The sequence below is a fragment of the Melanerpes formicivorus genome, unplaced genomic scaffold (assembly GCF_026170545.1).
Source record: "Melanerpes formicivorus ecotype bairdi unplaced genomic scaffold, bMelFor1.0.p_v2 SCAF_7, whole genome shotgun sequence".
NCBI lineage: Eukaryota > Metazoa > Chordata > Aves > Piciformes > Picidae > Melanerpes > Melanerpes formicivorus.
Window position 1 is genome coordinate 8,648,088 of NW_027142359.1, and position 24,046 is coordinate 8,672,133.

The 24,046-nt window shown below is 42.4% G+C and overlaps 1 protein-coding gene across 4 annotated transcripts in view; it reads left to right on the forward strand.

Moving 5' to 3' along the window:
- Positions 1-24,046, forward strand: part of CRB1 (crumbs cell polarity complex component 1) — a 118,902-nt gene that overhangs the window by 72,512 nt on the left and 22,344 nt on the right. For all 4 annotated transcript variants that reach the window (XM_068140900.1, XM_068140898.1, XM_068140899.1 and 1 more), the window contains exons 7-11: positions 2,321-2,871; positions 3,271-3,436; positions 6,515-7,421; positions 9,029-9,157; positions 15,568-15,694. In XM_068140900.1, coding sequence (XP_067997001.1) covers positions 2,321-2,871; positions 3,271-3,436; positions 6,515-7,421; positions 9,029-9,157; positions 15,568-15,694 — 1,880 coding nt within the window. The remainder of the gene's footprint in view (positions 1-2,320; positions 2,872-3,270; positions 3,437-6,514; positions 7,422-9,028; positions 9,158-15,567; positions 15,695-24,046) is intronic.

Sequence of the window (24,046 nt, forward strand, 5' to 3'; positions counted from 1 at the left end):
ATTGCTGCAGAAAGCTGTAGCTTGAAGTACATTTCAAAAATGTTTGCATATTGTCAATACTTTTCAATAGTTTTTCTTTTTGGTTTTATTGCAAGATGACAAAGTCTGAGAGGTAATTGTAACAGACTTCTTTGAAGTCTAGCTGTAATTTATCCAAAGATTTGGAAAGCAACTTTGGAGTATAGGACAACATCTGGTAAATATGTTTGCCTCTTTATATGAAGGAAAATTAAAACCAGTCAGGGCCAGGAGAGGCTTATACTGGCATTAGAACTGTTGAGAATGATTAGAAAGCATGCTCTTTTTCTTTTTTTTTCCTTTTTGTTTTTTTTGCTGACCACAATATTGCTTGCAAATCACGGCACTGTGCCATTTTGATACATAGGTTCTAGATATGTGCCATATTTCTAAGACTGTGGCAGGTTTCTTAAAAGACAAAACAGGGGGAAACTGGCGGTAAAGGATAACAAAAGAAATGTTAGTGTCTCTTTTTTTTTTTTGAAAGAAAAGTTGCTGCCAAGCATTTAATTGACAAGAGGCAATATTTTCTTTACATATACAAAATAACAAACAGATGTTGACTCATTTTGATCAACATCCAGATGTTGTGACCCAAGAGGTTAATATTGACCAAGGTGATGCTAGCCATCTCATCAAAGAGACGATCAGATTGATGGGATAGAGATGTATATTTATAAACAGAGAGAAATACAACCAAGTAATTGTAAACATGAGAAAGCCTTTTTTGAGGATTAATTTGTCTTCCTAATCCTGCAAACATGCAATCATCATTCCTGAAGGAATTTTCTTTCTATCCTCATGAAAAAGCACCTCATTCTCCAGGACCATCTTAGAGAGAAGATATAAGTTAAAGAGATTTAATGCCTCAAAACACCCATTTCAACTAATATTTATTTCTACATACCAGAGTTTTAACAAGCAGATGCAGAACTGTTGGTAACCTTATTCATAGCATTGAAAGACTTCAAAATGTCTTTATTTATGAAATTGTCTGTTTAGGAACGTGTAAAGGATTTATTCCTGCCCCTAAATAATATTACTGTGTCACATAGTAGTTCAGTGTGGTTATTACGGGTCTGTTGGGGCTTCACAGTCAGCCCTCTATTTTCATTGGGGGTTTTTAATGTAGTCTTAAAAAAAAAAAAAAAAAAGGGAAAGAAAAAAAAAAAAGTAGTGCTGCAGGCAGAAACTTTGCCTATGAGGTCTCACTCTAGGAGTTTTACTGCACAAAAGAGAACTGACTCTTTAGCTTTGTGAGCATTTTTTGGTTTGTTTTTTTTTTTTTTTTAAAGCTTGGTTTACTCTTTCTATGAATTCAGTATATTAAAAATAGCTCCTGAAAATGTTCAGGCAGGATATCAATAGTGTTGAGGACAAGATCTTGAAACTTGAAGTGCAAAAATAGAAATGCTTTGTTGTACTTTAATGAGATGATTCATCAGAATAAAATATGGTTTGGGCTACATGTTTTTCTATCCTCAAAAGTCTGAGAATCATTACCCAAAATAAAGAGTAAGGGAGAGAGACAGATGGTTTTGGTTTAATCGTTTTAATTGATACACACACACACAGACAAAAGAATAAGGCTTGCTCAAGCCTGCATCACTTTTCCCCTGTGACACCATAGTATTATGAGTACTCACAGGACTGAGCAGGATTCACAACTGGATGCAAGTTGATGTGTATGAGTATGTGTTGAGTGCCAACAACAGAATGTCTGGCAGGGAACTGGGGAGCCCATGCAGCACCAAAGAGGTGACCTGTCTGGAGGTTTTTACACAGGACAGGTTTGCTGAGCAGCTTTCAGCTGTTTCTGTGATTGGAATTAGTGAAAAAAATACCCCAGAGTTCCACAATTACATTAACTTTCATGGTCATTGGTGGATCAAAGAAGCTAGGTTCTTTTCAAAATTATTTTCCTGATGACCAAGCCAAGAAACTATATAAATCTGCCCTTGTTTAACCATTTGAAAACAGCATTACACAGAGGAAGATAAAGGGTAAAAATATGCCAAATAATACAACATCTGGTCCTGCACTGGGGCTTAATGCTATAGCCATGGAAGTCAGTGGGAATTTTGGAATAAAAGCTATTTAAAGCTGTAACAAGCCTTCATTCATACACAAATACCAGCACATCTTACTACCAATCATACATATACTACCAGAAGTAGTTATATTATCATTGCATTGGTTCTCTTATCATTTAGACCTAACTATTTTATTTTTCTCCCTTCTTCTCTCTCTTTATTTTTTATTTGGTTTGGTTTTAATCTTTTCCTATATCTCTAACCTCAAGAATATATTCCTGGCCGGTTTGGATCTCAGGACTCCTCAGGCTATGCTGTTTTTTCTGTTGACAGCATTCAGAATGAGTATTTGGACATATCATTGTTTGTTCGAACACGCAAATCTTCTGGCTTGTTACTGGCTTTGACAAACAGTACTTACCTCTATGTGAGAGTTTGCTTGGAAGGTGGGAAACTCACAATGTTAGCTCCAAACTCCATGAAGTTATTGGGGAAACAGCCCATAAATGATGGAAACTTCTACCTAATAACATTAAAAATAGAACCAAATAAGATGGAATTGTTCCAGTCCTCTCAATACCTAGGATTTATTTTTACTCCAGCACTGACCAGGCAAAGTAGGAATATTCTTTACATTGGAGGCCTACCAGATGACAAAGAGACTGATAGAAATGGAAAGTATTTCAAAGGATGCATCCAAGATGTAAGAGTGAATAACCAGCCACTGGAATTCTTTCCCATCACCAATCCACAGAATTCTCTTATCAGCCAAACTCTGGTCAATGTTACCCAAGGCTGTACTGGTGACGACCTCTGCAAGGTAAGAATTATATTTTTCAGAGCATTTTCACATTTGTAATGGAGAATTTATTTCCACTTTTTCTTTTTTTTTCTTATATTCCTGTAACTTATTTGATGATAATGATATCCTAGAAAGAGATGTAAAAATTCTAAGAACAGCAGGTTTTGTTGATTAATGCTACATACAAAGAATATCAGCAGCAAAATGTGTTTGCATAGTGGAGAATTGAAATGTTCTAAGGTTGAAATACTGTGTTTCCCCAATTATTAAGCATGCTGTACTGCCACAGTACCAGGTTTTGTCACTTTCCATCTGAAATAAACAGAATTGGTCTTTCTGCCAAACAGTCCCCTATCCCAAGTGGGGAGTCTGACAGCTTTTATTTACACTGAGGTCATCTCTTCTTTTTCCCCATAGTCCAACCCTTGCCACAATGGTGGAGTGTGCTATTCAATCTGGGATGACTTCACTTGCACATGTCCCCCTAACACAGCAGGGAAGGCATGTGAGGAGGTTAAGTGGTGTGAACTTGGGCCCTGCCCTCATGAAGCACAATGCCAGCTGGTGCACCAAGGATTTGAATGTAGGTACATTTCAATTATTCCTATCATCTTTGCAGCGTAGAAATAGAAATTTTCATCAGCATTTCCCTAAACCTCAATATTCACTGCCTTTAAAGTTATTTCAAATGTTATTTCTATATTAAAAGAAGAATTGTAACAATTGCAAGTAACATTAGAGAATATCTGTTCTACCCAACCCAGAAATTATCAACCAGACCCCCTGACACAGACACCAATGTTTACAGGACTTTTGCTTCTGACTTGTTCAGATTGTACTTTAGACCAGTATACTGCCAAAGTGAGAGCATATTCCTCAGATTTGCACTGCAAAGAGATAAGATGATACCCAGTGTTGGATTCACATTGGGATGTTCTCTATTCTCCTGAAGAGACAAGCTACATGACATAAATTGCATCATTTGATAGTCTTAAATGTTAAGTATCTTTGAAGGAATCACCTTACCAGCAGCAGTACAGTTATCCAACAAGTATGTTTGTAAGAAGCACCTATATACCAAAAAGTGTATGGATGACCTTTAGCTGTTTTACAACATTAGCCACTCTGCATCTCTCTTTCCTCCACTTTCCTTCTCCTCCCCAACCTGGGCTGGAATTTAGAAGGCAAGTAAGAATTTTAAAGCAATTTTTTTTTTCTTCTTGCCATCAAAGAAAGCCCTAACCATACTGTGAAGGAAGGGAAATACCCACAGAGTCTGATGGAAGCTGTCAGAATAGCTGATGCTTAGGAATGATGTTGGTCAACAAAAGATTTCTACAACACACAATTTGCTGACAGAACTATATGATGCTGTTTTTGTTGAGAGTGTTAGAGTCAGCATTGCAGCACTTGCTAAAATTTATAATTAAAGCACTTTCATCTCCTCTAATAGACATCTTTTATGATAACATGAATATCTGTTCTCTTATAAACGTTACTATTGCATATTACAGTAGAATATAAAACCACACAGAGAGATGTGGAAAGTATCTGAGCTGCTTCCTTTTGCTGAGCTCAGGGTCATTCACACGGTTAGATGACCTTTTCACTTCTGTTCTGAAATAGGAAGGAGTTTCCCTATTGGGTGTTCAAACATTCCTACACAATAGAGCTGTATTTTTAACTAGCTGTTTTCTTAGACACAGCATCACCTTCTTGTTTTTCCACACAGGGTAATGAAACAAGAAGGGTTTCACTGGCCACTGAATTATCTTCCAACCTGCTGTCTTATGCTCTAGATACTATTTTAAGCTAGAGAAGGAAAAGAGCTGTTTTTCAGAGGCTGTGGCTATGGTTCCACCTAGACAGCTGTGATTATCATGCCCCTTAGGAAGCCAGTGTGGGGAGGATCAAGTAACAGCAAAACTGTATGCCCAGCATCACAGCTGAGGGTAAAAGTGCAGCCAGATAGTGTGCTGTGCTCAGGATTTAATAGAAGTGCTACAGTAATATTTCAGCTTTACAAGTTTAAAAAAATCTCAGCTTTGCAAGAGGTTTAAAAATTCAGAAGTAATTTTAAAAAGCTATGACTAATTTTTTACTATGCTTTCCACTGATGAAACTTTTTCTGTGACACACCACATTTGCTGTGCCAGGCAACATAGTTGCAACTTATGCCTTAGTACTGGGACATACAGCTCATAATTTTGTACTGGGTTTCCTAGGGTTTCTTGTCTTCAAGGTTTACTGACCCAGAGGTAGTTCAGGAGCCCACCTTATCTTGGCTCTCACAAAGCTGACATTTGTTTGAAGCACAGAGAGTAGACATTCCTTCCTGTCCCTCTTCACTGTCTATAATCATCATGAATCTCAGAACGTGCAAATTTACAGCCCATCAACTTAGTGCATTTAGGTAGAAACCATGCTAATGAAAGATGTCAAATACCTTTGTGAAGATGTCCATAAATCTGCCACAATCTTGCCCATCAATTTTCACTCACAGCAGCACAAACAGTACTCTGATGCTCTCCCAGTCCTACCAGCACAGGCTTAGTGTTGCCTTTAGGTCTCTGGCAGTGTGTACACAGCAGAAGCTGGTTTCAAACGTCACAGGCGTGACTCTTCTTACATTGATTTTTTGCCAGGTGACTTCAATTAAATTAACTGTTTCTGCATCAGTGAGAGTAAATTGGGATCAAGGCAAATACTTTCTAAAACCTCCTCAGTGCCTTGCCTAAGAAAAGAGGAACTGAGAACAAGTGCTTGCCCCATTCAGATTGGTCATGGAGAGTACATAGCTGTCTGTCTGAGGGGAATGAACATAGAATCATAGAATGGTTTGGGTTGGAAGGGACCTCCAAGGGTCATTTAGTCCAACCCCCTCTGCATCCTCATCTACCCAGAGCCCTGTCAAGCCTCACATTGAATATCTCCAAGGATGTGGCCCATATCACCTCCCTGGGCAACCTGTTCCAGTGTTCCACCACCCTCATAGTAAAGAACCTGTTCCTAAAATGACCAATATATATCTCCTTTTGAAATCCTCTTTCAGCCTCAGGTTTGAGTTGCATTCCATTATGATCATCTGCTTCTCTGTGTCTAAAAGGGAAAAAAAAGAAAAAAAAAAGATAACCCTAACACAGAACTGCATCTCTAAAATGAGATCTTGTATCTCACAATGATGCAAGGCAACACACTTTGAGTGGATGTAGCAGGTGCTGGCACTGCCCTGTAATTTCTATAGAAATCAGGGGCAGACAAGAATATCTGAAACACTGGTGAAATCTGGGGCAATGGACATAAACTACAGCACAAGAGGTTCCACCTCAACTTGAGAAGGAACTTATTCACTGTGAGGGTCACAGAGCACTGGAGCAGGCTCCCCAGAGAGGTTGTGGAGTCCCCTTCTCTGGAGACTTTCAAAATCCCTCTGGATGCATTCCTGTGTGACCTGTGCTAGATTCCATGGTCCTGCTCTGTCAGGGAGGTTGGACTTGATGATCTCCAGAGGTCCCTTCCAACCCCTAACATCGTGTGATCCTGTGATTCAGCAACCCCAAAAAGGACTTGCAAGACAGGGAGCATGAGGCACTGAAGAGCTGTTGTTCCATCTGTGTTGGTTTATGGCTGGCCTGGTTTGTCAATTGTTGTCTTTGCACAGGTCTTGCTAACGCAGTGTTTAGTGGCCGGAGCAGTGCGATATTTTACAGAAGCAATGGAAAAATCAGCAGAGACCTCACCAGTATCCTATTTGGCTTTCGAACTAGGGACACCGACGTGATCCTGCTGTATGCAGAGAAGGAGCCAGAGTTTGTCACCATCAGTATCCACAACTCCAAATTACTCTTTCAATTACAAAGTGGCAACAGCTTTTACAAGCTGACCCTTGCTAGTTCGCTGCCTGTGAGCGATGGGAAATGGCACCAAGTGGTGGTCTCTATGGTGGAGCCCCTCTCCCAGTTCTCTAGGTGGCATATTGATATAGATGACAAGAGAGACACTGCAACCAGCACAACTGCTGCAGGAAGCCTCAACTTTTTAAGAGAAGAGACAGACATCTATGTGGCTGACAAGCCTTTTGACAGCCTAGATGGCCTGCGAGGATGTATGAGCACCATAGAGATCAGTGGCATTTACCTCTCGTACTTCGAAAACAGTGACATCCCTACTAAAAAACCTCAAGAGGAGCAATTTCTCAAAATATCAGCAAACCCTGCTCTTACTGGCTGTTTGCAGGCAGATTTCTGCAGCTCAGATCCCTGCATGCATGAGGGCATATGTGAAGACTTCTATACTTCCTACCGCTGCATATGTCCCAAAGGGTGGACTGGCACCCACTGTGAAGTCAACATTGATGAGTGCTCTTCAGACCCCTGCATTCATGGGAACTGCACTGATGGGATCGCCTCCTATGAGTGCAGCTGCCAACCTGGTTACACAGGGGGAAACTGTGAAGAGGACACAGACAACTGCCGTGGCCACCAGTGTGCAAATGGGGCCACCTGTGTGGATGGCATTAATGGGTATTCTTGCCTGTGTGCTGCTAACTTCACTGGAAGATTTTGCAGGTACCATAAACGAGGCAGACCCACTAGGCATTGTCAGGTCTCCTTTGAAGGGTTATTACATCATTGATGTCTCCATTTGAAGCACAGATGTTATGCATCTATCTATATATTAATCATGGCTGTATGTATTAATTTATAGAGTCTGCAGCACAGTAAGCTGCACAGTTCAATTAGATATGGATGGAGGCAGTGGAGATCTGGCAGCTCAGGCAGAGACTGATGAGGCAAGGAGACAAGGAACAAGGTAATAGCTCTGCTGCCCAGCTCTGCTGCCAGCCTGAGTATTCCAAGCTCTCTGATGACAGGATAACAATTCCATCAGAGCTCAGAGATAAATGTGTTACATCTTCTTTAGAAAAAAGTAATTTAAGGGTTTGGAATGTCTAAAATTATATTTGATTAGAACAGTAGAGCTCTAGAACTCTAAGTAGAGAATTTCACAGGTGTTGGGTAAGAGAAAATAACAATATGAAGGCCTATAAATAAGTTTTTCTCAGCATCATCTTTCCTAGGTGAGTTTTTTCCTCCAAGCTTGCTCTCTCAGCCCAGCAGTCCTGGTGGCTGCACACACCAGCCAGCCTACCCTTTCCATGAGTTCCAAGACTCCTCACATGCCAGTTTCTTGCTCTTCTCTGCCCTCTCCCCTTTAATTGCCCTGCTCTGCACACCATAAACTTCTCAGTTCTGAGCACGTCCTGTACCTCTTAGAGAAGGCCAAATCCTTCTCTTTTCTCCACTCCAAGAAACCCAGTCTGCTGCAGCCTAAAGGATGTAAATAGGCAATCTCCGTGCTCCTCAGTCCACAGTGTTTTGGGCTGTAATTACACAACTGTCAATTTTTGTTCACTTTTGGTTTTTTTTTGAGTAGTGAGGACATCCTGAGATATGAAGATGCCTTATATTGTCTATCTTGTCTGCTAATTTTCTCCTTTGATCTCTGGTACTAAGCTGTCCAGGCATCACATAGAGCCATGTCAGTAATGTAGGCAGTGTTCTCCTTTTTTTGTTTTTTTCAGTAAGAAAATAATCATTAATTTGCCTGTGAGCACTTGGAAAAGGAAAACCAAATTCAACAAATAAAAAGAAATTAATATTTAAAACATGTTTTGTGAGTCTTAAACATCAGTTTCTGCTGCCCTTCCTTTGGACAATGCCCCAGGCAGTAATAGCATCACTCAATCTCCCCCGCACCCCCCTTTTCCCCACTGCCGCCTCTCCCTCCCCCGTTGAGTTGCTGCCTACCACTAACTGCGAGCACCCCAAGTACCCTGGGCACCATGTCTATCAATGCAGATAGGTGTGGAGTTTCCTTTCCAAAGAGGAAATCAAGGAGGCGCTAAGAGTGTGCAGCCCCTGAAGCAGTGTGTTCATTTATGGGTAGATTGTAATGCCTTTCCCTTTGGTGTTGAATAGTATTTACCAGCAGGAGCCCTGCTCCCCCTCTTTGGAGACTAACAGTGCTATATTCTGCATTCAAATAACAAATTTGCAAGTCATATTTAAATATTTTCCAGTAAACCAAGAGGACTAGAGTCAAATGAAAAGCTGAGAATGCAGAAGACATCCAGAAAGTGCAAATGACTGCCATTGCCTTCTTATTTACCCAGATCCAGAAGACTACCATACACAGTTTGTGGGAACGAGGAGAGAAACCTTACATGTTTCAACTATGGCAACTGCACTGACCTTGGGGGCGAGCTGACATGTGTCTGCCTGCCAGGATTTGCTGGAGAACGGTAAGATGCTTCATCTGGTAGATTCATGGAGCAATTTTTACAGAAGGTGTTCCAGAGGGTAACAGCCACAGGGCCCTCCTGCAAGAAATGCAGACAAAGCAGTTGGTTTAAGTTCAGCAGTTCCTTGCTAGAGTGACTTTGAGGGCCAACACTAAAAGTATAGCAGTTTACTTAGATAACAATCTCAAATATATGCAGCAAGATGCAATCCAATATAGCAGCACTGACCCCAGCATTGTGCACTTGTTTCTATGTGCCTATGTTTTCAGCTTCCGTGCAGTTTTGTATACGACAAGGCACTTTCCATTGGTGGTGACACAGAAACTCAGATACCCTGCTCCTAAACAAAAATCAGCTACAATATGGTGGCACATGAATATGCAAAGCTGTTTCATTTTCACATATATGTGCTGTGAGTACACAATCTACCCTTTCACAGGGATGATTGAGATGAAATACCTGCTGGTACTGCAGCTTGCTGCTTTCTTACTGGATGCTGAATTATGAAAACTGAATTATCATTTTTAACAGTAGTTAGGAAATGCTTTTTTACATCAACACTAAAAAGAAGGGCAAGAAGAACCTTCACTCCTTATTGGACCTGAAGGGAAACACTGTAGCTAAAGATGAGGAAAAGGCTGAGGTCCTGAACACCTTCTTTGCCTCAATTTTTAACAGCAAGGCAGGAGGTCAGGATGAGTGGCCTCCTGAGCTGGGTGACGGGGTCAGGGAGCAGTGTAATGCCCCGGAAATGCATGAGGAATTAGTTCAGGACCTGCTGAGCCACTTGGACACTCACAAGTCCATGGGATCAGATGGGATCCATCCTAGGGTGCTGAGAGAGCTAGCAGATGAGCTGGCCAAGCTGCTCTCCATCATTTTCCTCCAGTCCTGGCTCACCGGTGAGGTCCCCGATGACTGGAAACTGGCCAGTGTGGTCCCTATCAATAAGAAGGGTCAGATGGAGGAACCCGGAAACTCCAGGCCAGTCAGCCTGACCTCAGTGCCAGGGAAAGTGATGGAGCAGATTATCCTGGTGGCAATAACTGCGCACCTGAAGGATGGCCAAGGGCTCAGGTCCAGCCAACATGGATTTAGGAGGGGCAGGTCCTGCCTCTCCAACCTGATCTCCTTCTATGATCAGGTGACCCGTCTGGTGGACATGGGAAGGCCTGTGGATGTGGTCTACCTGGACTTCTGCAAGGCCTCTGACACCATCCCCCACAGCAAACTGCTGGCTAAGCTGTCAGCTCGTGGCTTGGACCACTACACTCTATGCTGGGTTAGGAAGTGGCTGGATGGCCGAGCCCAGAGAGTGGTGGTGAATGGTGCCACATCCAGCTGGTGGCCAGTCACCAGTACTGTCCCCCAGGGATCAGTGCTGGGCCCCATCCTCTTTAACATCTTCACTGATGATCTGAATGAGGGAATTGAGGTGGTCATCAGCAAATTTGCAGATGACACCAAGTTAGGAGCAGATGTTGGTCAGTTAGAGGGTTGAAGGGCTCTGCAGAGGGACAGATGGGCGGAGTCCAACATGACGGCATTCAGTAAGTCCAAGTGCCGGGTGCTGCACTTTGGCCATGGCAACCCCATGCAGAGCTACAGGCTGGGGTCAGAGTGGCTGGAGAGCTCCCAGGCAGAGAGGGACCTGGGGGTGCTGATTGACAGCCACCTAAACTTGAGCCAGCAGCGTGCCCAGGTGGCCAAGAGGGCCAACGGCATCCTGGCCTGCATTAGGAATAGTGTGGCCAGCAGGAGCAGGGAGGTCATTGTGCCCCTGTACTCAGCACTGGTTAGGCCACACCTTGAGTACTGTGTCCAGTTCTGGGCCCCTCAGTTTAAGAAGGACATCAAGACACTTGAACGTGTCCAGAGAAGGGCAACAAGGCTGGTGAGAGGCCTTGAACGCAAGCCCTATGAGGAGAGGCTGAGGGAACTGGGATTGTTCAGCCTGGAAATGAGGAGGCTCAGGGGTGACCTCATTGCCCTCTACAACTACCTGAAGGATGGTTGTAGCCAGGAAGAGGTTGGTCTCTTCTCCCAGGCAACCAGCACCAGAACAAGGGGACACAGTCTGAAGCTGTGCCAGGGGAAGTTTAGGCTTGAGGTGAGGAGAAAGTTCTTCACTGAGAGAGTCATTGGTCATTGGAATGGGCTGCCCAGGGAGGTGGTGGAGTCGCCGTCCCTGGAGGTGTTCAAGAGGGTATTGGGCGTGGCACTTGGTGCCATGGTCTAGTCATGAGGTCTGCGGTAACAGGTTGGACTTGATGATCTTTGAGGTGTATTCCAACCTTAGTGATATTGTGATACTGTGATCTTACAGTTCTGTTTGAAACAGAAGGGCCTTCCTCAGAGTGAAATTTATATCTTGTAGCATATTGTCACAATTCATACTTACCATTTGATAATGTTTTATGAACAGCTCTGGAGCAGGGAGGCTGCACAGCCTGAGGGCATTAGATGCCCTTGACCCAGTCAAAATATAGTCTGAGTAAGTAAGGGCACCTGTTGGGATAGTAAGAAAGGAAATATCATATGCGTTCTTAGTGAACTTAGCATTATATCAGAGGACAACATCTAAAAGTTCAGCAGGAACAAGCTATGCAAACACAAAGAAGTTTACAACAAGAGATTTCCATTCTTTCAAAAATTTATTAGACCACGGATTTTGTGGAAGGAGTGCAGTAAGCTATAAAAGATGGATGAACTGAAAGTTTCCACCCACTCAGTGCACAAGGCAGTTGGCAGACACGTCTGCGCTGTACTGTTCAACTCACCACACAATATTTAACAAACAACAACAAAAAAAAAAGAAAAAAGGTAGAAAAATCAAATCAAATCTATTTTAAAAAGCATATTCTTGGACACTTCTTTGTTGTGTATGTTTGTTAAGACTTCAAGGTATAAGGAAGGTACTTTTCCCTTCTTCTTTTCCCTGCCAGGCAACCTGCTAACTGCAGCTTTGGGAAAGAGCCTTGCCTACATTCATCCCGCTGGCTGGCAATAATCTCTATTTTATGGTTCCCAGGATTCTCATATTGAACAGCAGTCTTGTACCAAGCATGCTGTACTTTGGCTATCACAGCAAGGCATTCTTCCTAAAGGTCTAAAATTGAGTATTTATCCTCTTTTCCTCCAGGCTGCCAAACCATAAACCAGCAGTACTTCCATGCTTGCAGATCTGACAATATCAAAACATTTTGCAAATGTATCACTTCATAATAAAATCAAACCCAAACCTCTTAGTATATTTATATATTATTAGAATAAACCTTTATTAGAATAAACCAAACCAGGTTGGAAGAGACCTTCAAGATCATCGTGTCCAACCCATCAACCAATCCAACCCACCCAAACAGCTAACCCATGGCACCAAGCACCCCGTCAAGTCTCCTTCTGAACACCTTCAATGACGGCGACTCCACCACCTCCCCGGGCAACCCATTCCATAGCGCAATCACTCTTTCTGTATAGAACTTCTTCCTAACATCCAACCTGAACCTCCCCTGGCGCAGCCTGAGACTGTGTCCTCTTGTTCTGGTACTGGGTGCCTGGGAGAAGAGACCATCATCAGCCTGTCTACAACCTCCCTTCAGGTAGTTGTAGAGAGTGATAAGGTCACCCCTGAGTCTCCTCTTCTCCAGGCTAAGCAGCCCCAGCTCCCTCAGCCTCTCCTCATAGGGCTTGTGTTCCAAACCCCTCACCAACTTTGTTGCTCTTCTCTGGACTCGTTCCAGCAAGTCAACATCCTTCCTAAACTGAGGGGCCCAGAACTGGACACAGTACTCGAGGTGTGGCCTAACCAGTGCAGAGTACAGGGGCAGAATGACCTCCCTGCTCCTGCTGGCCACAGTGTTCTTGATGCAGGCCAGGATGCCATTGGCCCTCTTGGCTGCCTGGGCACACTGCAGGCTCATGTTAAGCCTACCATCAACCAGCACCCCCAGGTCCCTCTCTGCCTGGCTGCTCTCTAGCCACTCTGACCCCAGCCTGTAGCACTGCATGGGGTTGTTGTGGCCAATGTGCAGAACCCGGCATTTGGATGTGTTAAATCTCATTCCGTTGGACTCTGCCCATCTGTCCAGCCTGTCAAGGTCTCTCTGCAGAGCCTCTCTACCCTCCAGCAGATCAACTCTTGCCCCCAGCTTGGTGTCGTCAGCAAATTTACTGATGATGGACTCAATGCCCTCATCCAGATCATCAATAAAGATGTTAAAGAGCACAGGGCCCAGCACTGATCCTTGGGGCACACCACTAGTGACTGGCTGCCAGCTGGATGTGGCACCATTCACCACCACTCTCTGGGCTCGGCCCTCCAGCCAGTTCCTAACCCATCGCAGTGTGCTCCCGTCCAAGCCATGGGCTGACAGCTTGGCCAGCAGTTAAATTAGATGGATTAAAGAGACATTTTCCTTTAAGACAATATTTCATCTTTCCAAGAGCACAGTATAGAGAAAATATAAGCTTTCTATGTCAACTGGTTGACTTGGGATCACAAAAAAAAAAGCCTAATGAAAGGGAGATGTGAAAAGACCATGCTTTGTAGAATGAGAAATAACTGTCTCTTGAAAGCAATTATTTTCGTTCAGTTCAGGCTGGGATTTTCAAAATTGCCTAAGTGAGAAAGGTTTTAAAGTTATCCTGAAAAAGTTGGATTGCCTGGGACATTTGAGGAGTTCTTGCTATTTTTCTTTTTTTAAAATCTTTAAATTATTATTTTTTTGATAGGTAAATTCATAGCTATACAATTTTTATACATTGGATAAATAATTTAGCTTTTTTGAAGTATATCAACATAATTTAGCACTGAAAGGAACTGTTAAACCATTTTTTAGAGACCAATAAAGAAAATCAGATAACATTGTTAGTATAAAGAGCTGCTCCTCTTTAATGTAGCACTAAAAATGCATTGCGTGGTTAAGAGTACGATTGAACAAACCAATCCCTTCTAATTCAGAGGGATTGTCTCCTATTCTCCTGGGTTTTTATCAGGAAAAGTTGGGATTCACCATTAGCATTATTTTTTTTGGGGGGGGAGGGGGGCGAGGGAAGGAGCAGAGAATTAAACGGGGAACACTGTCACAACAGAACATCACCAAATCATCACTAGTCTTTGATCAATCTCACACTTTCCTCGTTAATGTTTAATGAGAAATTATGAGAACTCAAATGTCCATCGTCATCATAATTTAGAACGTCAGGGAATGGCCTCAAGCTGTGACTGGGTAGGTTTAGACTGGACATTAGGAAAAAAAATTTCCCAGCAAGAGTGGTGAGGCATTGGAATGTGCTGCCCAGGAAGGTGGTTGAGTCACCAATCCTGGATGTGTTTAAAGGTGGTTTGGATGTGGTGCTTGGCAATATGGTTTAAGGGTGACCCTTGTAGAGTGGGGTTATTGGTTGGACTTGGTGATCCTGAGGGTCTTTTCCAATCTGAATGTTTCTGTCATTCTCTAATTAACTCTAAAACCTTTAACAACAGATATTTAATCTTACCCTGTTTTGTACCACTCTACTACTCTTACTGTTCTCAGGGCTCCTATCAGAGAGACCAGATGGGAGATCCTGCTAGGACCCACTGGCATTTCAAATTGAGCAAGAACCCAGACAGGTGAATGTTCCCAGGAGCTCTCAGCTGGGAAGAATGCATGTTTGTCTGACTTATATCCATACTACTAAGTGACACATGCCCCCAGCTTCATGAGCATCAAAAACAGATAGGCAAGCTGTCAGCAGGACTTGTACCTGTCCTAGCTCTAAAATCATACACAAACTTCACAGTGCTAAGCTTTGTTAACCATGGAATCCTTTACAGAGATGGTTTTCCTCTCTTAACTACCTGTATTTGAAAAGAATGAAGGAAGGGGAGTGTCAGGGGAGACATTATTGCTCTCTAAACCTACCTGAAAGGAGGTTGCAGACACGTGGGGGTTGGTCTCTTCTCTCAGGCAACCAGTGGCAGAACAAGAGGACACAGTCTCAAGCTGTGCAGGGGGAAGTTTAGGCTAGAGCTGAGGAGAGAGTTCTTCACAGAAAGAATAATTGGCTATTGGAATGGGCTGCTCAGGGAGACGGTGGAGTCACCATCCCTGGAGGTGTTCAAAGAAAGATTGGATGTGGCACTTGGAACCATGGTTTAGTTGTCAGGTGGTGTGAGATATTAGGTAATAGGTTGGACTTGATGATCTCTGAAGTCTTTTCCAATCTGGTTGATTCTGTGATTCTGTGAAGTTCAGGAACTGAGTGTGGTAGTTAATAAAATCATAAGCACGTATGGGAACACACCACAGATTTCAAACAGCGCAGCCTCCTCTTCCTTCCCCAGAAGCTTCTGAGTTAAAATGGTGCCTGTGGGATGCATTTGGTCTGTGATTGCAGATGCTCACTATCTGTAGTCTTTCCTCTAGGTGTGAAAAGGACATTGACGAGTGCAGCTCCGACCCATGTCTGAACGGAGGCCTCTGCCAGAACCTACTCAACAGGTTCCACTGCCTCTGTGATGTGAACTATGCTGGAGACCGCTGTGAGATAGATGTAAGCGACCTCTCCTTTTTTGTATCTTTACTCTTGTGGCAGAATCTCTTTCAGCTTCTTTCCTACCTTATTCTACGAATGGATGATGATCCAGCAGTTGAGTGGGGTGAACAGGAAGACTATTAAGCATTCTTTAAATTTTTGTACTTTAACACAGCAAAAGATGCCTTGACCAAACAGCTTAGCAAAGCAATATAAACGTCAGAGTTTTAGAACTTATTTTATATTTCTTTGAACAATTTTCTATGGATCGCTTTGGACCTGGTTCAGTTCTTTCATTTAAATTTTTGAACAAGTGCTATCAGGTCTCAATAGTGTTTTACCCCACCTCCACCAGAGTGTTTCACCTCATACATGCTGTCAGTGGGCAGCAGCTGGACACACCAATGGGCAATGCATATTCACAAGAATGACAGGATTTACTGAGGGTGGCATTTAAACCTTAGTGCAATGACTGGCAAAGATTCACTGCCTTCAATAAGCCTAATTTTACCATTCCATCTTAGAGGTGGTCACTACCTTTGTATCACATACCACGTGCATTGCTGTTTCTTTGGCAGGAAGGTCTCAGGTTTGTGAAATCACGTTGGGTGTTTTTGCACATCCATAGTCCAAAACTTCTACAAAACCTCCACCAAACCAGGATGAAAATCTAGGCCTCAGATTCCCCCCACCCTCCAGGCCCCAAAAAATTATAATTGAGCTTAAAATTCAGCTCTGCCCAGGCTGCTAGCAGGCTGCTCCAAAACCCTCCCCCATTACCAAAGAGGACGTAAGGGATCCTTGTGTCAGGAAGGGAGCAGTGAGGGGAAAAAGAGAAAAGGGGAAAGGAACAGCTCAAGTTTTCCCCTTATAAAGACTAGATGCAGGCATTCTGGAAATGAAAGAACAAAGATTACAATTTCCTGTCCACCTCCTGGACCTATCTAGCCTCTGGAGGCCTGTACTCTATGGTTTCTTAATGGCACCCATGTTAAACCATGACAGTTGTAAGTAAATTGACCTTTTACGCTCTTTACAGAATATACATGACAAGAACACTACAATAGGCAAAAAGCTGATCTTGGTATTAATGTTAAAGAAAGCAAGAGAGCAATAGATGTAGTAATAGTATGTCTGACATACTGTAGCTATATACATAATAACAAAAAAAACAAAGAATAAATCTGTATAGAGATTCCAAAAGTCTTTCTCTTCAGTGCTAGAAGCTTGCTGTAAGCGTGTACATACAATATTAAATATGGGTTTTATCTGGATTTACAGCAATATGCAAATTATTAATTTAGAACATACTAGCAGGGCATGGTTTCACTCTTCCTTTTACTGAACACATATCTGTAATTGAATTCTTTCCTTCCTCTAATGCCTTGCCATCATGAAACATCTCCTGACTTCAGAAATGCTGCTTCTTTCCTCTTTGTAATTCTGTACTCTCAACTGCATTGTGCACGTGTACATAACTTTCCTACCTTTATACATAAAATAAACCTTCTTCTGCCTTTGTCTCTTAATGTCTGCTCCTCATTATCTGCTAATGACTCTCTGCATTTGTTTTATGTGTGTCTTGTCAAATATTTTGCACTTTACAGGTATACCACACAAAAACTAAAATTGTGTCTTCCCTCTGCATTCTGCAGGGGCACTGACAGTGCAGGGCCAGGCAGGTGTTCCCCAGCAAAGTAGTTCAGCCACTCCAGCTGCAATACTGCATCACCCATCAAGAGCTACTGGGTAGCTCTTGGTATCTTACAGAGCACAACTGAACAAAGAAGCCTCTGGAACAACAATTCAGAGAGGAAGGGAATTTATGCACATGGATTAAAGTGACTCATTAATTGGTTCCTCCTTATGTACTCAATATGTAGAAGACCGTCGAGTGCTGTGAGGTCTCTATTGGCATTTTGATGGATCCTCTTCTTCCACTGAGCTATCAACAGCCCATAGACTAGATGTATCCCCCACACAGGTCTTCCAACACACCTTAATATTTCTAGTTTTAAAGGTTAAAAAAAATTAAGGAAACAAAAGCCAATTAAACCAACTTTCTGTATTAGATATGCAGAAATATAAAGGGAAACAGCTATAGAAGTAAAGATGAAAAAGTGCCTGGATGAATGATGACACTATTTTTTAATCTTTTTTTTTGGAGGGGTGTAAGTATATCCAATTAATAAGATTTTTTAGAATGTGAGGGGGTGAAAAGGCCCTCATTCATGTTTAAGTGTAGCAGCAAGTTCTTTATGCAGCTCCAGTGTGGCAATCTTACTGCAAATGTTTTGACACTTGATTTTTATTTATGACACAGACTCCCAGCTGATTTTTCTTTATAACACAAACTCTCAGGTGAGCTAAGATAAGAATCACTCCATTTTGGGTGTTGACAAGAAACCTACCACCTCAATATGCTCAGAATTAGAGGAGGGATACCAGATGTACAAGGGGGAGAAGGAAAATAAGCAAGGTCGTGATTTTTGGAGGTATGGATTGTGATGCTGATTACTGATATTATCTGTAATAAATCCCTCAATATTTTTATACCATGATTCAAATTGCCTTTCAGATGCCAGTGACTGTCATTCAGAAATATAGGCAATTAGAAGTAAGAGTATTGGGGCTTGAGGTAGAGTTAATATTTCAGAAAAGAAGAGAAAGACAGCAATGATGGAAGTACTGTAAGAGAGAGGGCAAAGGGATTGGCATCAGTTGACCCTTAAAAACACAGGCTCTGAGTAACCCTCCTCTGCAGGTGCTCTAAGTCAATCTGGAGTCTGCTGGCAGTATCCTATCCCAGTCTCTAAAACACAAAGGGGCCATGTGTTTGTGAATTTGACAATATCCATAATGTTGCATGCTTAATTGATTTCTCTTACTCCCAGAATATATATTTTTTAAGGAAAAAAAAACTAGATCCAATACTCACTTTACTCAGTGCACATGCCTACAGCATGTTGTTTAAACTAAAAATAGGAAAAAATCTGCTTCAGACTGGAAGCGATGAAATCAGGTTTCGTTCTTTCATTGCAAATATTTTTCCTGGCCTGGTAGACAGAAGTTCAGCTGAGATGGCACTTGTGTCTATTAACTTTTAGCACTTGAATTTGCATATTTATGTCCTGAGTTAGCATATCTCCCCCCAAATAAGGAAACTTTTCTTTGTAATAAAAAACTACTAAAAATTTCTGAGAACCTCAAAGCCTGGTTCTGAGAACAATAGCCTAAAAAAGAAAAGGGCAACAAAAGTAGTCCAGCAAGCCTTCTTTGTATGTTACTTAGGTTACTACTACCTGAAATAGATCAGCAGAGAGTAAAAAAAAACAAAATCCAAAAGGCCAAAGACAACAAAGCACAGTCTGATTGTTCATTTCACTTTGTGTCCCAGAAGGTTCCACAGCACAGGAGGTTCCACCTCAACATTAGGAACTTCACTGTGAGGGTCACAGAGTACTGGAACAGGCTCCCCAGAGAGGTTGTGGAGTCTCCTTCTCTGGAGAATTTCAAGACCCATCTGGATGCATTCCTGTGTGACCTGTGGTAGATTCTATGGTCCTGCTCTTGCAGGGGGGTTGGACTCAATGATCTCCTGAGGTGCCTTCCAATCCCTAACATCCTGTGATCCTGTGTGGTCCCAAGTGTGCCCTGAGGCCCCACTGGACTCAAGAGCACACCCTGCTAGCGCTGCGCTTGTGCTAGCAAAGAGGCAGGTGCATCCCTGCCTCAGTCTGTACTTGGAAACTGTTTCTTGAACATTACCATCAGCTCCACCCTTGGGACAGCACTCTCTCACAAAGCACACCATCTCCTTTTGTACATGTGAATATACATGAAACTTGAAAGTGGTGGTGAATTTCATGCCCCAGAATTAAAGTTCTGCTTAAGGTAGCTACTGCTTCGCGCTCTGTTGTGCACCACTGCTGCTTTCATATTCTCTCCTAGCTGGTACTGTTTCATCCTCCTGGGTGAGAGGACAAGCATCATGCACTGGAGGTTACAATTCACATTTAAGGTCATTAAAAATACACTGATGAGCATGTAAGATATGTCCAATATTGATTCTAAATTCAACAAAACTCTCTCAGGCTTCCATGGCACAGACACATGGAATTTTGATTGAATTTGCTCTACAGCGCTTAGCTAATATATTCATTAACTGCAAGGGCTAGTAATATGAACGCAGCAAATGACACTTAATTACAATAATTAATGCCTACTAATTCATGAATAATGCATTCCACAGCTATTTGCATATTCATACTCACAAGGCTGTTAAGGAATAATTATCATTTGACTAAAAGATGTGGACATCAGGAGTGTAACAACTACAGCGTTTCCCCCCTCAGTCTCATTGTGCTTTTACTTGTTTGTTTCACTCTTGTGTACCTCCGTCTTGCTATTACACACAGAAATATGAACAATATTTTACTTTCAACAGCTACAGAGTACTACAAAGGGAAAAACAGCCATGCAGGTTAGTTTTCACACTGCACCAGTTCCGCAGTTCTGAGCCAGTACTTCTCATCAGTTTATATCTTGAGTTTATGTAAAATGATTTAGAAGAGTTTTAGGGTATTGCTTACAAAACAAAATCCAAACAACAAACCAACAATGTTTCATCTCCTCTTTTCTGCAGAAAACTTTTCAAATATCAGGAGAATACAGAATTAACCAGGTTGAAAAAGGCCTTTGAGATCATTGAGTCCAACCTATCATCCCAACACCATCTAATCAACTAAATCATGTCACTAAGTGCCTCATCCAGTCTCTTTTTAAACACTTCCAGTGATGGTGACTCCACCACCTCCCTGGGCAGCACATTCCAATGGCCAAGCTCTCTTTCTATGAAGAATTTCTTCCTAACATCCAGCCTAAACCTCCCCTGGTGAGACTTTGTCCTCTTGCTCTGGTGCTGGTTGCCTGGGAGAAGAGACCAATCTCTACCTGGCTACAACCTCCCTTCAGGGAGTTGTAGACATCAATAAGATCTCCCCTGAGCCTCCTCTTCTCCAGGCTAAGCAACCCCAGCTCCCTCAGCCTCTCCTCATAGGCTTTGTGCTCCAAAACCCTCACCAGCTTTGTTGCCCTTCTCTGGACATATTCCAGCAGCTCAACATCTTTCCTGAACTCAGGGGCCCAGAACTGGACACAGGACTCAAGGTGTGGCCTAAGCAGGAGCAGAATGACTAGACTAGACTAGAATAGAATAAACCAGGTTGGAAGAGACCTTCGAGATCATCGTGTCCAACCCATCAACCAATCCAACCCATCCAATCAACTAAACCATGCAGCCAAGCACCCCATCAAGTCTTCTCCTGAACACCTCCAATGACGGTGATTCCACCACCTCCCCGGGCAGTCCATTCCAATGGGCAATCACTCTCTCTGTGTAGAACTTCTTCCTAACATCCAGCCTAAACCTCCCCTGGCACAGCCTGAGACTGTGTCCTCTTGTTCTAGTGCTGGTTGCCTAGAACAAGGCACGACCTCCCTGCTCCTGCTGGCCACACTATTTCTGATGCAGGCCAGGATGCCATTTGCCTTCTTGGCTACCTGGGCACACCGCTGGCTCATGTTCAGCCTACTGTCAACCAGTACCCCCCAGGTCACTTTCTGCCTGGCTGTTCTCCTGCCACTCTGACCCCAGCCTGTAGCGCTGCATGGGGTTGTTGTGGCCAATGTGTAGGACCCTGCACTTAGATGTGTTAAATCTCATGCCATTGGACTCTGCCAATCTGGAGGTGGAGTGCAAGAGTAGCATTAGCATTCTTCCTCTTCAAGCTCAAAAAAGCAACCAAATAAAAAAAAAATCCAACCCAGAAACAAACAAAATTCTAAGAGAGAATACTTCCCCTTACAGGGGGGTGAAAGAATTTTGTTGTCTTTGTCATTAGTATAGATTTGTTATCCTGAATTTACACTCTGGCTGCAGATGATAGTTAGGACACTTCCATACTCCAAAGATTGTTAATTTGTGAAACAAGGATAGGAACACTGTCAAAACCTTCAATCAAATGATTCTGCCCTGGAAGGCTGTGCTCCAGCACACAGATTTCAACATCCATGAAAGCAGATTACTTGCTAGCCCTTCTAAGCTTCGAGAAGACTTTAAGAGCCATAGAAAGCCAAAGATAGAACGCTGAGTTTTTTAAAAATATTTTTCATATTCAAATACAATTATTTTAAGGCAATATCATATTTTTTTTCTTCTTAGTGTAAGCTTGAATGCTCAGTATTAGCAGCATTAAGACAATGACATTCAGCTGCTAGCCTCAGGAGTGTGGTAAAATGAAGAAGTAAAGCTGGGTAAGTCAAATGAAACTGAGAAGGGCTACCAGTCTGATTTTCAGAGAAGCACTCACCTAATGCTCCTCCACAGCACCAGCCAGAGAGCTGTAGGTGCCTTGGGTCACTGAAAAGCTTATCCCAGCTGTCAACCTGCAGAGAGTAAACAGAGGGTTCTGCCATACCTGGAGGTCAGCTCCTCCACTCCTGTGAGGTTCCCCTCATGTGTTGTGGCAGAAAAATCCATGACTCCAGGCAGCAAGATTGCCTCAATCCATTAGATAGCATCAGGCTGATGTCTTAGTAAGTGAGCACATTTGTGATTTTTGTCATCTTCAGGGTTCTTGCAGCCTGTTGAGAAAGACAAACACAAAGAGTTAAATACTTTCCAAATTACACCATTTTCCTGAAATTCTCTGTCCTGTGTAGTAAACTCCACTGCGTTCCTCACAATGACCTCATAAAATCAGAGATATTTCAAATCCTTCATTTACATTCCCTGAAATCCTCCTGAAGCCAGAAGTACACAAGGACATGACCATAGGAGAGAGGATTGAACCCCTCTTAAAAACTGATGCCTTCAGTCTGCAGCAAGCATAGTCAGCACAGACAGCCCAGGACAAGTTCCTGCTGGCTTTCTTTCCTGGTGGGGAGCAAGCCATGGGTGAGGAGTAATATCAACAACCAGAAGTCAACCCTCACCTATCAATTTGCTTGATGTTCCTGGAACAGACTGGGGGAAGGAAATAAGTAATCTGGTCTATATAAGCTGCATTCTGTAAGGCTGCTTCTGGAAGCATAAAGGTATGCCATGGTCCTTCTGATTTATTCTCTTTAGGACCTTCCTTTGAGAAAATCCATCATCATGTCAGCTATTTGGAGACATGAAGGGTACATCACAGGTAAACTTATTACAGTCTGACCATATGTTAGTGAAATAATATTATTTCATCGACTGAAGTAAGGTTTTTGCTATTTTTTTATTAGCCTAGCAGAGTCAGCATCAGCCAGGGAAAAGCTGGAATGTATTTGTGTTCACATCATTTGCATGGCTGTAGATCACCCATCATGGCAGAATCCTTACTGTTGACGGTAGGAGCCAGAGAGAGGCTGGCTTTAATCCTGTGCCAGGTCAAATGTGGAGTAAGAAAAAACATCTTTAGATTTGTAAAATGAGCAGCTCCGTTCTGGAAGTCATTGGAAATGTCATGGTGCCATTTTACAGTTGTTTTTTTTCAGAGCAGAGCAGCCCCTTTGCAAGATTCTATTAGCCTGCATTCGAAACACAGGATTTAACTAAAACTTCTAAAAGGATCTTGCAGGAAACACATTTAATCCATGTCAGAACATGAGGTACAAGAACATTAGGATGCAAAGGCAATAAGGTTATCTATTGTGTCTTGTCTGGGAAAGACAAGAAGGCTCCTCACAAGGCCAGCATTACTGCATGCATCAGTGAAAAACAGTTGAATATTTAATGTGTATGATGAATATATGCAGAAAAGGGGGCCCAGATGACACATGACAGCATAGCATTCTGCAGCAGAGGCATCGGCTCAAGTGTGGTGTTCACAGAACACATTTAACATTCAGACTAACACTTTGTGTCTGTACACAATCCTTTATGTGGCAATGGCATTGTTTTCCTTTTTCTCACCTTCTGATGTTTTTCCCTGGAGACTCACATTCCCATCACATGGGCATTTACTTCAGTCACTGCTCACTTTATAACACGTTCATGCACTCCAGGACTGCATTGTTCAGATCCTAAATTCTACATCTCTTTTTCTCATACGGCTCACAAGACAATGTTCTTTCCTCTTTCATCCACTTTTTTTCCTATCTTGAAATCATGCAGCAAGTTTAGCACGCATAAAAATAGTGCTCCACTTTTACTTTCTCTTTTTGGGGTTTTGGGTTTGGTTTGATATTTGATTGTTTTTTTGTTTTGTTGTTGGATTTGTTTCTTTGTTTCTTTAAGAATAAGAACAAATACTTATATCTCCTTAGATAAAAAAATCTAACTGTGATCTCATGCAAAGGCCTGTCTCCAAACACAAAAGAACAAAAGAGCAT